This window comes from Palaemon carinicauda, chromosome 2 (genome assembly GCF_036898095.1).
Source record: "Palaemon carinicauda isolate YSFRI2023 chromosome 2, ASM3689809v2, whole genome shotgun sequence".
In the NCBI taxonomy this organism is placed as follows: Eukaryota; Metazoa; Arthropoda; class Malacostraca; order Decapoda; family Palaemonidae; genus Palaemon; species Palaemon carinicauda.
Window position 1 is genome coordinate 62,967,270 of NC_090726.1, and position 15,963 is coordinate 62,983,232.

The 15,963-nt window shown below is 39.2% G+C and overlaps 1 protein-coding gene across 5 annotated transcripts in view; it reads right to left on the bottom strand.

Moving 5' to 3' along the window:
- LOC137625581 (lanC-like protein 2) overlaps window positions 1–15,963 on the bottom strand; it is a 190,649-nt gene that overhangs the window by 30,944 nt on the left and 143,742 nt on the right. For all 5 annotated transcript variants that reach the window (XM_068356511.1, XM_068356506.1, XM_068356495.1 and 2 more), the window contains exon 8: window positions 2,374–2,511. In XM_068356511.1, the coding sequence (XP_068212612.1) occupies window positions 2,374–2,511 (138 nt within the window). The remainder of the gene's footprint in view (window positions 1–2,373; window positions 2,512–15,963) is intronic.

Below are 15,963 nucleotides of genomic sequence, written 5' to 3' on the forward strand. Positions count from 1 at the left end.
ATTTGCCACAGTAGCTGCGGGGAATGTAGTTCCTCCCGAGGGTACTGAGTCCTAATCACAAAGTCTTGCTCTGTCCTCTTTCCCTCCTGCCTGGCTTACCTGTTGTTCCTACCTGTTTTATTTACCATGATGTATTATTTATTATTCAATTGATCGATTTCACGAATTATTTTGATTTCACTTGTTTTTGAAATCCCCGAGCTGATCTTCCTTTGTTATGTTAATTATTTATATCTATGATTGTATGCTTTACTGCATTTTGCTTACCAAGCTGTATTAACATTATTCATACCTGTTGACTTTCCCTTCGGGTTTCATTTTGTTTATGTATCATGTCTAATTGTCTCTGTCTTTTACGTGTTGATCTGTTTACGGGTTTCCATGTCCCTCTTTTTTTATATTAAATTTCATCAGCTATATTAATTTTGTGTTATTCCCTCCAGGTAGTTAGCCTTATTGGGTCCCCATTCTCTGGTACGATTTCACTGGGCGACACGGGTCGGAGCCCAGAAAAGGGATTTTGACGAAGGAAAAATCTATTTCTGGGCGAGAGACCCGTGTCGCCCTGTGAAACCACCCGTCCCTCCCTAATTGGGCCCCAATCTGGGGTGCTATAAGGAGTGACGTCACTGGCGTGGGTTGGTTAGTAGTACTGTAGTACGAGGTTGAACGGCGCCTCGCTGTTCGGGGATTTTGACAGGAGACATCTAAATGGTGCGAGGCCTCTGGTTGTGATTTATCGCGCCCCAGTATTATATCGACACCTTATACAGGTGAGCGAGCTGGGTTCAACCTGGCATTCCCATGCAATTTTTTCTCTGCTAATATATAGCAGTTATATACCTTAGAAATGGTGCTATAGGAGCATTTCACTGGGCGACACGGGTCTCTCGCCCAGAAATAGATTTTTCCTTCGTCAAAATCCCTTTTATAATTGCAATATATGAATTCTTGCCCATTTTGATATTTAGGAACGAAATATCTTCTCCTCCCATGAATATTAGAAACAAAAAAAGCCTAATTTTATTATGACATGAATGAGATTTTCACCCCTCTCGTGATCCGATGAAGCATTGCTGCACAAAAATATTTATTGAAGTAAGCGATCCGATGACGCAAATTGCCACGTCTTACGTAATTTATTTTCAGGGGAAATTTGGCGAAAATATGCGCGTCACTCAAGGAAAACGAAACTCAAACCAAGCGTGGGAAGATGGTTGAGGGACATCTAGAGCCTAAAAGAAAACGGGTAGTACCAGCGCATGCATGGCAGGTCTATGCTAATCTCCAATATGACCTATTTTTCCAATTTACGCTCTTGTAGAACAAATCTTCTGGGTGGGTTAGTGCGTATGTAAATAACTGCAATACAGTATACATATCTCATACATGATTCGAAAGCCCATTCTTTTTACTTTAAATGGCATACAAATCAACATAAAGAAATTAACGGTTCTATATAAAAAATGTTATTGTAAAAACCCCTACAACAAAATTGCAAAACTTACTCCGTTTTCTAACAGTAAATTGTTCAATATTTTTCCTATACCCATATAAATTTTATACAATCTGCTTTACAATAATGTCTTTAATTTTTCCTCATCTTCATTTGTTACGCTGTAATAATGAAAAACGTCCACATAAGCAGGTAGGAAAATCTGAAATTTTTGCTCCGAAAAAAGGCTATTATTTATTCATTTACACCTCACTTACTAACATATTTATTGGAAAGAGGTAGCATCCACATGAAAGAGCTACAATTCTACCCAATTCAAGTATTAGAAAAAATCTTCAAACATAATCATTGTATTTTTCATGAATTTGTAAAAAAAATATTTACGCTTCTTTAAAAAAAATTGCATTTTTTATTATTTTTTAGCATTGCAGTTATGCTTTTTTTACATTAGTACAAAGTTCAAATTTTTTCCGATATGATGCAACAAACCAGAAGTCGTAATCTGTTATATTCTAGAAGTATAGATTTTGTTTTAAAAAAATTTTTCATGGACGTCATTTTTCGGGGAAGGCCATATGTGCTGAATCTTACCCCGACTTTTGTAAGGGCATAAGCGTCAAAGGGTTAAGAAGGAAAATATAGGTCAAGTAGTTATCTATCTAGTATTAAAGGTATTCATACAAAAATAACTTTAACACATCAATAAATCTTGTTACCTTACAAATTCTGCTTTGATTTTTATTTGCATAGGATTGGATCAGAGCCATTAACATTTATATAGCCTGCACAAATGAATAGTATAGTAGCTTAAGGAACAAATAGCTTATGAACTGGTAAAGGAAGACTTGATATTAAAAGATACGAACACTAAGCATCACTTATAAGTTATGCAAGGTAAAAAGTAAGAACAGCCCTACCTGATAAAAATATAGCAGAGCATAACCATTTCCAGAGGTGCCATGACATAAGCCATATCCTTTGCGCAATAATCCTCGTTCCCATACACAATCTGCAGATTTCCTTGCATGTTCTAAATAGCTTTCATCTCCAAATACCTACAAGAAAAAGTAAAATACAATCGAATGATCAGATATACAATATTTCATGCTTTCAATATTTTGTACAATGGAAAGCAAAAATTTACATTTGTTCTACATGTCACTATTGTTTGGACATGTTAATATACAGGGACTGAATGATAAAACTGAAATAATACAGTACTTTCCTTTCCTTTCTGTAGTTGTAAGTGTATTGTTACCACAAAAAATGAAGAAAAAAAAGGTACTAAAAATCTACTTAAAGTGACTTAACACAAACTAATTATAATCAGTGTGCATTTGTGGTTTTTAAACTATCATAGCTTTCATTATTATATAGTTAATGTGCTTGGTTAACAGTTTTGACTCTCAGAATTACCCAAAAGGTCTGTTCTTAACTAAATTTAATTTAACATTATGACATTGAAAATTTAATGTTTTAAAAATTTCAGTTATTGTTTTAACAGACAAAATACTAATTGCAGTACCTTTGTGCATGTGCCTAAGGTTTCTTAAGCTCCTATTGGTGGCAGTTACTAGACTCACTTTTTGTGAAGTCTGGACTGATAGCCAAAAGAAATCAGCCAGGGTGGAAGGCAGGAATTCATGGGTATAGGATTTATAAAAAAAAAAAAAATAACCTTTTACAACAAACACATTTAAATCACAACAAATCTTTTTTATTAACCTTATTCACAATTTAGTTTTATAGGATCAAGATTTGCTGAAGATCCCAAACATGAAAGATTACAAAAAAAAAAAACCTGACTTTAGCTTATGATTCATTAACCCTTTTACCCCCAAAGGACGTACTGGTACGTTTCACAAAACTCATCCCTTTACCCCCATGAACGTACCGGTACGTCCTTGCAAAAAAATGCTATTTAAATTTTTTTTTGCATATTTATGAGGATTTCTTGAGAAAATTCAGGCATTTTCCAAGAGAATGAGACCAACCTGACCTCTCTATGACAAAAATTAAGGCTGTTATAGCAATTTAAAAAAAATAAACTGCAAAATGTGCTTAAAAAAAAATATCCCCTGGGAGTTAAGGGTTGGAAATTTCCAAATATCCTGGGGGTAAAAGGGTTATTAGGCTTCTGCTATTGAGATTTGCACCTGAATCAATAGTCCCACCAAAAAGTCATAATTGTAAGGAAGAAATATCACTCATAACAGTAAAATTAAGATGTTTGTAGTTGTTTGCCCATCAGATGTTACAAAGAGGATAAAGCAATTACCACTATTATATAATACAGTGGATAATAACTTTGAAAAGTTACAGGTTGAAGAATACCATAATAAAAACGAGAAGATTATGGAAGATAATGATGGGTCAAGTAAGTAAAGAATGAAACATTAACTGAAGCAGATACTACCTGTCTTACTGCTACTTCTGATCCTAACAATGACGACTCTACCTGCGAGTCACATCAAATAGGTAAAAAAATAAAGAGGATTGTTTGCCATTTCCAAGTTTCTGCTATTAGAATAGTTCACACCAAGATCTCGTTTACAAGGCAAAGAAGTAGAGAAAACTATGATCTTCAGACAAGCACCTTGTGCCTTTAAGAAATTACATGCCTAAATGCTTGCTTCTTGGAATGCCATACAGAAATATTCTGGGTGTACTTCTTCTGGAGATATTGACTTCTTTAAAACTAAATATGAATAATAAAAAAGTAGAGGACTCCTCCTGGCTACTAAAGGTTTGTGTTGCAGTGGACTGGTCCTGGCTACCTGTGTTTCGAGAGTTTGAGCCTTCATTACAAAGTCATGTGCAAAGGACAGACCTAAGTATTTACAATTAATGGTAAGAGTACCCATATTGCAGTGCATAAAGTTCACTGGCCTGTCTTAAAAACACCAGTCCTAGGTTCTATTTTAGATTCAGAGAAAATATCTTAAAGCATAGACCAGGTCTTTAAAAAACACATTTCAATGCCCTAAGATCAGTTTTGCAGGCATTCCAATCTAACTCTCTGTTTGTCGGCACCTTCTTGCTCTGCTCCTATCCTTTCATAAAGTATGGGTACTAAGAGTCATTTAAGATTTTGTACAGTAAGAAGAATAAACTGCTATCATGGAAGGGCTCGTGGCTAGGGCAGGTGATGACAATGATTCTCCCTACAAGGTATTCCCGTAGGAGGCAGATCTGCTTACTTCCACCAACATTTGGAATATCTTTATTAAAAGCTGTTAGTTTTTTCAGTTGTTATGAAGTAGAATCATATTCATCTGCACAGCCAACTCCCTATATCAACAGATCAGATTCTTCTTTCAAGTTACATCAAAACCATTTAAAAGTTCCTGCATTGTTATTGGAATCTCAGAAAAATTTGGAGTAAGAAGTCATAAAAAGAAGTTGTAGATCCATGCCCAGGTTTTTATAATTAAGAACTTCTAGTTTCAAAAGCACCAAGGATATTTTGAAATTGAGTTTACCGTCCTAATCAATTATTCGAGGGGCAGATATGTTCACTATTAATTCGACAGATTCCTACTTTCATATATCCATTCATAGGGATTCAAGGGTATTCCTTCAGTTTGTGTAGGGGAAAAAGATATGCTGGTTCGAAGGCCCGTCTTTTAATCTTGATTCCTCAGGTTTTTACAAGGATGATGGTACTAGTCCTTCACCATCAACTCAGAAAGAATGGATTTTCATGGCCTTTTAGGGTGTCTATTTCAGTTTTTTTTTAAAGAGAAAATCTACTAATAAGCATATTTATTCTAATTGGTGCAAATCAAAATGTGTTTCTGTAACTAAGACCAATTTAGATAATAAATTTCTGCATTCTTACTTTATAATATATTTTCAGTATTAGCTTGATTGCTAATACTGAAAATATATTGTAAAGTAAGAATGCAGATATTTATTAAGCTAAAGGTCAATGCTTAATTCAGTGGTGAACCATACTGGGTTACATGTCCACTTCAAATATCATTGCAGATGTCTTCAGGTCTAATAATATTGAAAAACCTCCAGTAGAAAATTCTATTCATTAGAATTTTGATTTAGAAGTACTGTATTTATATGGAACTACAGTATTCATAAACCAGTGAATAAAATATATTGCAGTAAGTTTAAAAGAACTTAAATTCAAGACACTTTATTTTGGCATTGGCTGTAGGCAAACAAATTAGTGAACTCAAAGCTCTATCTAGGCATGTGGGATTTACTATGAATAAAGTAATAACTATCATCACAAGCCAAGAAACAGGACAGGGAGTCTCCATCTTGAACATCGTTTGCATAACAAAGTCATTCAGATGGGACAGGTTCACGAATGGTCTCCAACCTGCTGACAGTTTTTGAGCAAGAAAAGGTTGCTGTAGAAGCCTGAAGGCCAGTCATCGATCTCCTCGACTGCTCTATTGTCTACTGCCTATTTGAACTCTTCCTGACAGAGAAGGTCTTTGTCAGATTCTCTCAAATATAATGAATGGCTCATTGGCATTAGAGTGAGAGGAGGGAGAAAGTTGGTGAGGGACGGAGGACCTAACAGCTGACGAATCAGGGAAGGCGGAGAGCTGATGAAATGGATGACGTACCCTGCCCGAAGGACACTTACTGTCCAGAGTTCAGCCCTGTGGCACTCCCAATGCTGCCACCTGAGTTGCATGTATCCCCCTACTGGTGGAATTACGGAAGAAATGCCCACAGGGGCTGCTGTCCATGCCTGACTGCTCAACCTCTCCTTCCTTGCAGATCTTTTCCTAGAAAAGGTTGCTAGGTTGAGTGGTCTTCTTGGTAGTGTTCTGCCTAGTAGAATCGGGGAAGGTCTTTTGTGCCTGTCTTTGTGCAGGCAGAGCTTATGGCACAGCTGGTACTGAAGGAGAAGAGCATTTCTGGGTTGCCTTCCTCCATTTCTCTGCAACCACCTCGACCTTGTCCACTGGAAGCAGGGAAGGGGTGGAGACAGGGGAGTTACAGAGTAGGAAGCGTTCCCTCTTTGACACCTGACTCAGGAACTTCGAGACGATAGAATCGTGTCTCTTCAAGACCCAGTTGCCCAACTGGTTGGCAGTGCTTTGAACTTTGAACTCGACTGCCCAAGCTCCAGACATGGTGTTCTTGAAAACATTCTCTTTGTCCATGTTGGACAGATCTTCTCTGTCTGCCTGGAAGCAAATTGTACCAGACCAGAAGTCACACCCAGGAGGAGGCTTGAAGAGTCGTCTTCGCAAGTCTCTCCATTCCCAACGTGTCGCCAGAAGAAAGTGATTGGCTGCGAAGCCAACTTGTCTGTGAATATGTCCTGGGCTTGGGCTGACACTGCTGGATCTACTGGAAGAGGAGAAGGGTCTTCATTAAGTATGTCATAATAATTCCTTTATCTCACAAAGGGAGGAGGAAGTAACCTTGAGGAGCTGCTCGCCCTAAGGGAGTTTTTCATTGCAGCGATATACAAGTTCACTTTCCGTATAAAACCAGCCACCAGCCTAAACCAAGGAAGCCCTAATCTCAGTCTCCTGGATCTGCGAGCATTACAGAATAGGTGTAGGATAGTGTCCCAACTATCTGGAGTGCAGTAAGTAGAATCATTAAGACCTTTGAGTTAACCTTTCGAATGTAAGCCAAGATTTGGAGGAAAATGGAGTTAAACTCCCTAAGCTCAGTGGCTGGCTGGGGCAGGAAGTACACCATCTGAGCAATTCAAGTCACATTCAATCAAAACTTCCAACTTCTGGCTTGTAACCAGCTGGGCCTGGGTGGGTTATAGTCGTCGTCGAGGGTACCAATAGAGGAATGAGGCCTCAGAGGAGCTTCCCTAAGAGGTAGTGCTGATGTAGTTGCTACAGTCGGTTGAACACTTCCCTCAAGAACAGTGTCGTCCATGACTTTATGCAACCAATATTTCTAAATGGAAGTCGTCCTTCACACCCCAGGACTTGCCTTCTTTGGGGAGGGTTAATAGCATTGCAGGAGTTTCCTGTGGCTGGGAAGGCTCCAGGGACAGAAAGCCATGAGGGGGCTCCTGGAAGCCAGATGAAAGTCTCAGGGGAGGAATCAGAGAGGGCAAACATCTGCCTCAATAGGGTAGAGTCTATAAGATTTTATGAAAGAGATCTCCCACATAGATCTTGATCACTTCCTGATTCTAGGGTGTCTCCTGCAGGAGTCATGACTTGCCCCTGTTTATGGTACCTAATGAGGAAACTTGGCTGCGACCAGACCCAATTGTGCTCATAAGGGGTCCGGATCTGAGAGGCGGGACCTAGCAGCCCAAAGTTCCAGATGTCACTGATACCTGGATACATGAGCTGGCACTGGCATGGCTGATGGTGCTGGTGCCCTAGCCGAGGTACTGGCACAAAAAGGGCAGTGGGAACACAAAAAGATGACATCATGCTTTGCCGTCTACGGTTGAAGGGGCTCTAGGGTTCCCTGAAAACAATTTTAATGCTAAAGGGATGGCAACTGGCTCATTGGATTGAATTGATGAAAAAGAAGCCTTGAACAGGGCAGGTCTGGAGGCCAAGGTTGCTTTGATAATGTCATTAACCAATTCTGCACCAGGATCCGAAGCAGAAGAGGGGTGAGGAGCTGGAGGAGTATAGACATGTACCCTTGAGTGGGATGAGGCGAGCGGTATTGTCTCGCTCGTGACTCTCGTCATGCATACTATACGCAAGAGGGTGTTTCTGAGAGATAGGGTTGCGAGCATAGACCTCAAGAACTTCCTCAAAAGGCAGAGGTCGTTAAGAGGGCCATGGATGTGGACGACACCTGGAGAAGGGGAGAGTAGGAGGATGGTAACTAGCGTTTCCCGAGTTGTCAGGAGAGTCCCCTGCCAGGTAGGGGGCCTCCAGAGCACATCCTGCTGATGGCAAATGAGGGCATTTAGGCGGGACCTTATTTGCCGTTGTGGTATAAGAGAGGCCCACTGGGCCACAGGAGGAGATAAGGACACTCCCATGATCACTCCAAAGAGCTAGAGCACACAATGAGATGCCCAAGGAGCTGTCCTTTTGAGCATAGCAAACCCCCAACAAATGCGAGGGTGACTGCTGAGATTACCTATAAGGACGAAATGTTGGGAGGGGGGGCACCTGGGGCGGAGGGGGGGCACCTGGGGCTGAGCGGGATCAGCATGCATGTTCACCAGGAGGACTAAGCTAGTATGGTTGTTACCCCACAAGGAAACTACCTATTAAACCTTGAGTGGAGGAGGAACTGCAGATGAAAAGGCATGGGGCATGGGGGTGGAGAAAAGAGAGTCACTGTCTTAGCACAGGAAGAGGAAAGGCTGATGCCAACCTCTGCAGAAGATGGAGGATCCTGCTGTGCGTCACGCTTCAACACCTCTATAAATCTGTCCTTTAAGGGGGAACCTGAGAGTCCCAAAGATGACCAAAGCACATGAAGAGCTTTACTACTTTGCCAGGGGAAGCAACAGGGTCCTCCAAGCTAGAGGGTCATCCTGGAGTCAAAGGCATGTACATCTTATCCGATCGTATCCCAAAGGAATCTGAGTGGACAGAGGCTGGAGGGTGGGTTCCTGTGTAAAAAGAAGAAATTCTGGGGTTCTTGGCCTTCGAGAAAGAACTTGGGGGCAAAGAGTCCATATTTGATCACCACTTCCTCCTGCAGTTGTACTGCTCCCAATGGGAGGAAGGCCACTCCCGACGCTTGCCACAAGGAGATGCCCCCATGCAGGAGTGTTATCTGCACGAAGGGCAAAGCTGGTGAGGATCCATCTTCAAGGAGGAATGGAACATGTCACTCGAGGCGGCCGTCCGTACCAGGGAAGACCCGAATGCTACTTCCTCCAGAACAGCACAGTCACGCCTGTAAAAAAAAAAAAAAAAAAAAAAAAAAAAAAAAAAAAAAAAAAAAAAAAAAGAGAACAAAGTTAGATACAACCAGTTGAACAGAAAATGGACAGACGAGGGGGCACGTCAGCTCTCTACTGTAGCCAAATCAAAAGTGGCTAAGCTAGTGAGTGTGCGGGCAGAGCGGAAGTGTCCCCATCTACCATCCACCCACTACAGTGGTACCTCTACATACGAATTTAATTCGTTCCACAACCAACTTCGGATGTAGAAAATGATCGGATGTAGAAACGAATTTTCCCATAAGAATACATGGTAATTCATTTAATTCGTTCCTCAGCCTAAAAACCCATAATAAATCCTTAATAAATGGCTACACATAATTACTCATAACAATAACATAACTGCATGATATGAAAGAAGCATGTAAAAAAGATAATTATAAAGAAATAATAAATAAAAAATGTGTTTTATTGCCACTTTACCTTAAGAGACAGGCCGACGCAGGTGTAGGATTTGCTACGCCAGGAGACGGACGATCGGCGAGAAGGTAGACATGGTGTTAACATGTTCTTTAAATAAATCTCTCTCTCTCTCTCTCTCTCTCTCTCTCTCTCTCTCTCTCTTCTTCTTCTTCTTCTTCACTGTTAGTGTTAGAGACGTCTATTAATTCTTTCTGAGAGAGAGAGAGAGAGAGAGAGAGAGAGAGAGAGAGAGAGAGAGAGAGATTAAACAAAAATGAGAGATTAAACAAAAATGTGTTGTGTACATATGATTTTTAACAGCGTTAACGAGTTGATAGACAGTTAAATGTAACTAAAAAAACAATATCAGCGAATCTGAATTCCTTTATTAACTAAAACAAATATTGATACAAACACACTCGTGTGCGTATGCGCAAACACACACACACGCACAAGGAGACACGATCGGCGAGGAGTTAGAGATGGTGACTGCGATAACATACCGTAACTTACACTACGGAAATTTTAATCTAACTTAGCTTATTTATTTTTTTTTTTTTTATATTTCATATTTTTTAATTTTTTTTTCTTTTGATTTTTTATTTTCATCACTTTCAGTGACGAGTTACGGTATGTTATCGCAGTCACCATCTCTACATCCTCCCCGACTGTCTCTCTTACTGCGTAGCAATTTTTGCACCTGTGTGTGTGTTTGTGCATACGCACACGAGTGTGTTTGTATCAATATTTGTTTTAGTTAATAAAGGAATTCACATTAGCTGTAATTACTTTCTTAGTTACATTTAATTGTTTTTCAACTCGTTGACGCTGTTAAAAATCATACGTACTCTAAACACATTTTTGTTTAATCTCTCTCTCTCTCTCTCTCTCTCTCTCTCGGAAAAAAAATAATAGACGTATCTAACACTATAACAGCGAAGAAGAACGAGAGAGAGAGAGAGAGAGAGAGAGAGAGAGAGAGAGAGAGAGAGAGAGATTTTATTTAAAGAACATGTTAATGCTATGTTTAGAGAGAAACAGAAAAAGAGAGATGTCTTATTTAAAAGAGCTTGTTAATGCTATCATGGTTTTCTTTGCTTCACTTTTTTCTTTCTTTCTGTTCATCACGCTGGCCCTTCTCACAAATGATCGTTGCCAACAATCTCTTTGTCCTTTATTCCTATCAACAAAAGGCGTTCTATCTCTTCTAGGGTATTGCTAAGATGTCTTGTAATAATGGTGATCCCCTTCGATGGTTATTTGCTTTAATGGCTGCCTTCAGCTTGATGATCCTCGAGATCATAGGCCTATTCCAGCCACATTGTTTAGCCATACAGTATCACTCACATGCACACTGCTCTCATGTTTTTCTATAATTTCTTGCTTCAATTCTAATGAAAGAATTCCCTTCTTCCTGTACTAAAACTTAGCTTCTTAGGCACCATGATTATAGGTAAAATAAAAAAGGAAATGTGAGAAAAGGAAGAAAATAAGCACTGTTAATAACAGACCAAACAGATGACAACCACACGATAACCACAAGAATAGATAACCGAGCACTCGACGCTCAATGGCGTAATGTTTACTTCGTGTGTCGAAATAAAATTCGGGTGTAGAGTCAAAAATTTGCTCGAATTTTACTTCGGATGTTGGAAAATTCGGATGTAGATACGTTCGTGTGTAGAGGTTCCACTGTATTACCAAGAAGTTGGCTGTCACATCATTTTTTATGTCTGGAATACCAGCTTGTGCTGAATCTATCTCCTAGTAAAGAATAATAGTTTGTATTCGTATCGGAACTAATATCAATTACAGTAACTGAATTAAAAAAGTTAATAAATCATATTGATAGCAGCCGATATAGGACCTAGAGTTCAGTGATTTTGATAAGTAAAACAGGATTCTTTGAGATAATCTTAGTGAACTTGGTAAGTGAATGGACTGATACTAAAACTCTTTCCAAAGAAAGAATTCTGTAAAAATATCTCGAATCTTAACCTTCAAGGCTTTTATAAGACTTGGATTCAATTTTTAGTCTGCATCCAAATAATACTGACTGGCTCTTACCAGATAAAAAAATCTATTTTCTGATAAAATCCTATCTATTTTCCAAAGAGGGAATGTAATAAAATTGTGGCAGACTCTTAGTCTTAAAAAGGGATTTTGACGAAGGAAAAATCTATTTCTGGGCTCGACCTGTGTCGCTCCGTGAAATGCTCCTCTAGCACCATTTCTAAGGCATAGTTATTGCTAAATATACCAGAGAAAAAAAAGGATGCATGGAATGCCAGGAATAAACCCAGCTCGCTCACTCTATGAGTGTCGGTATAGTAAACTGGGGCGTGATAGAACCACGACCATAGGTCCCACACCAATTAGACCTCTCCCTCATCAACATCCCCGGAGCAACGAGGTGCTGTCCGACACCCATCTGCTGCCTCCTACTACGACTATCCTTCCCCACCCCTAAACCTTCCCACCCCCTTAACTCATTCCTCCATAGCACCAGCGTTGGTCAGACGTGTTTTGCTTTGCTCTGTGTTGTTTTGTGTTTAACCCTTTTACCCCCAAAGGACGTACTGGTACGTTTCACAAAAGCCATCCCTTTACCCCTATGGACGTACCGGTACGTCCTTGCAAAAAAGTGCTATAAAATTTTTTTTTCATATTTTTGATAATTTTTTTGAGAAAATTCAGGCATTTTCCAAGAGAATGAGACCAACCTGACCTCTCTATGACAAAAATTAAGGCTATTAGAGCAATTTAAAAAAAATATACTCCAGAATGTGCTGGGAAAAAAATAACCCCCTGGGGGTTAAGGGTTGGAAATTTCCAAATAGCCTGGGGGTAAAAGGGTTAATCATCCTATGCTCTCCAAAACCTAACTGAAAAGAGATTCATGAAGTATGGGGAAGAGTGGCCTACCTTGGCCAGATTTTTGTGTACAAGGCACACTACAGATCGGTAAGGGACACACAACAAATCAGAGCATGGTGATCAGTATCCTTGCCGCGATTGGCTATCCGACCTCTGGATCACTCTCAAGCAAACTGCTGTATTCAATATCCTACGTTGTAATTTGCTTCTACACATACACACATGACATGGCTCCGCATCTTTAACAGTATTGTTCAGTAGTTTTAGCACTTTTGGCTAAAATTTTGAATTGCTTTCATCCCTTACCATGACAGCCAAATATTTAGCATCTTCTAGAGCAATTATCCAAAGCACCATAAGAAGATGCAGAGAAAATGAAACTCCTCTTCATGCTTAAGGAAAAGGGAAGCTTTGCAGACATATGCCACAATTACAGCATCAATGAATCTACTGATCGCTATATCTAAAAGGATGAAGACTATAAGGATAACAGAAAATTTCATTTTTAACAAGACAGCAAAAAGGGTGATCACTTCCAGCAATAAGACCATCAAAAAGATAGAGTATGCATTAGCCCTTTGGATAAGTGACAAGGAAGAAGAACACTGCATTGGATACCAACACCATAAGCGAGGAGGAGGCAGCTCTACAGCAAGATTACGGATGGAAGTGACGACGACTCAACCATAACTATCTATGGCATCTCTCACCTAACCAATAGATTTTAATGCCAGCAAGGAGTGGCTTCAAAGTTCAACCTTAAAAGCGTGTCACTACAGAAAGAAGCTGCCTCTGCTAACAAACCAGCCCCTGATGAGTAGGTAAAAGGCATATTCTAGGAAATCATCAAGGACAGGGGTTATTATAATGAACACATTTTCAATATGGATGAGACTGGCCACTTTTGGAAACATAGGCCATCACATACTATCATTATGAATGTAAAGTCCAGAGTTCAAGGATTCAAGGCCTACAAAGATTGCCTCACACTTATAATGTTTGGAAAAAATAAAAAAATAATCTGCTATCAGTGCACTAGATACACGACAAAAGGGCAAGGAAAATGAAAGCATTGACATTGTTTTCACCAGCACTTCATCCATGAAGTCAAACTTTATCTTGCCAGAAATGACCTTGGTATTAAAGTGCCTCTCCTAATAGACAATACCCGAGGCCATGTGATCGACCTGTCGTATGAGGGTGTACAGTAAATTCTTATTGCAGAGCATGACAATGCTGATTCCGCACATGGATCAAGACACTTTATACCCAAAATTCCCTGCAACACCATGTTAAATCTATTAATGTGAAAAGAGTACTAGCCTAGGTACACCATTGCAATGTGTCTCCAAAATGTCCAGAAGGCCATAAAAATAGATGAAGAAAAAAAATCACTCAAAGCTTTCTAGAAGAAATTGTGGCCAGCAGTAGTCAAAGACTGTAAAGGATATTCTAACAAAATCCACCACTTGACAGTAGATAAGGCAGTGAGGCTGGCAAATTTTTTTGGAGCAGAAGGCTTCACAAATATAACTTCTGATGTAGCAAATAACTTGATAGAGGCACACGGATAAATATCTGACAGAGATGACGAAGTCCTCAAATGAGGATGAAGAAAAACATGAGATGCGGAAAGGAAGTCGACCTAACACTAAAATGCCTCTTAACTCTACCTAAAACAGCAAATGACATTCAGACAATGGCCAAAGATTGGGACTCGCAAATGATTCATATGTAGCAGTTCAGAAATGTAATGGATGAAGGCATGGAAGTTTATAAGAACATTCTTATACAAAGGAAAAGGTAGTATCTGCAACTGCAGCTCCCTATGTTGTTCTTAGAAAAAAAAAAAAGACGAGTAATACCCCGTCAGTGGATGGAGACGTTATGAGTACTATACAGGATGACTACATTGAAAATGTTACATCTGACGAAGTATACACCTGTTGAAGAAAAGCAGTAATGCTCTTCTTTACTGTATGGTACATTTACCTTATAATTGTTATCATCTACATACTTCTGTACTGTACTGTACAGAACAGCTAACTATCCTCCCCATCAAAATCATTAATCAAGTTTATGTATCGTCACTGGTGAGTGTTTCAATTTTAATTTATTTTATGTATACTTACAAGATTATTTTGTAGAATGTGGCATGAAGAGGCAAAACCTGATGAATGAGAGCCAGAAGTGTTGGTAGGAGAGAAAAAAGAAAAAAAATCTGACTGGTTGCAGTAATTACAGAGGTATTACACTTACGTCAGTTGTCATGAAATTACTGTATGTAGTATGCTCATTCTAAAGAGACTAGAGAAAAAGATTGATAAACAGCTGAGAGATGAACAAGCACGATTTAGAAAAGGTAGAAGTTGCACTGACGACCAAATTTTTATTTTAAGACATGTGGTACACCAATGTGTAAAATATAGAAATCCACTTTTGATGGCATTTGTGGACTATGAAAAAGCTTTTGATACTGTGCACCAGCCAGGTCCTGCGTATTATGGAGTTCCTCTTAAATATGTAAATTTAATTAAGTCTGTTCATGAGCATAGCAAGTGCAAAGTTAATGTTAATGGAGTCCTATCAAATATATTTTCAGTCAACAGTGGAATACTCCAAGGGAATGTGTTGTCACCTATGTTGTTTTTCCTCCTCATGGATTTTGTAATGCATAGAACAGTTGGGAATGGTGAAGCAGGATTGGACTGGATTGGCAACAAGAAACTAGCTGACCTAGAGTATGCTAATGACACTGTCCTTATTAGCAGAACACCATTAGACTTGCAAAGCTTGCTTACCAGAATGCATGAAGTTGGGCTTAAGAGCATTAGAATAAAGACAGAGATGATAAGTACAGAATATACAATGGAAGATGAAATATAATTGGAAGGTGAAAGGATTAATGAGGTGGAATCATTTAAATATTTAAGAACTATGATCTCCAATACAGGATCTTTAGAATTTGAGTTTAATGAAAGATTGAAAAAAGCAAATCAGACAATGGCTAGGTTAAGTAAAATTTGGAAATAAAATTGCCTGAAATTACATATAAAAATCAGGCTATATATCTGTTTAGTCAGAACGGTATTACTATATGGACAAGAGTCGTGGTATGACAATGAAACAATACTCAACAGATTTAGTAGATTTCAGAACAAAGCCCTCAGAAGAATATTGGGAGTTAAATGGCAGGACAGGATTAGAAATGAAACTATAAGAGAGATTACTCGAGTACCGTATGTGGATGAGATCATGTGAAGGATAGATGGAGATGGCATGCTCTTTGCACTCCCCAAGAGAGATTAGTTAGTCAAACTTTCATCTGGGCTCTACAAGGCACTACAAG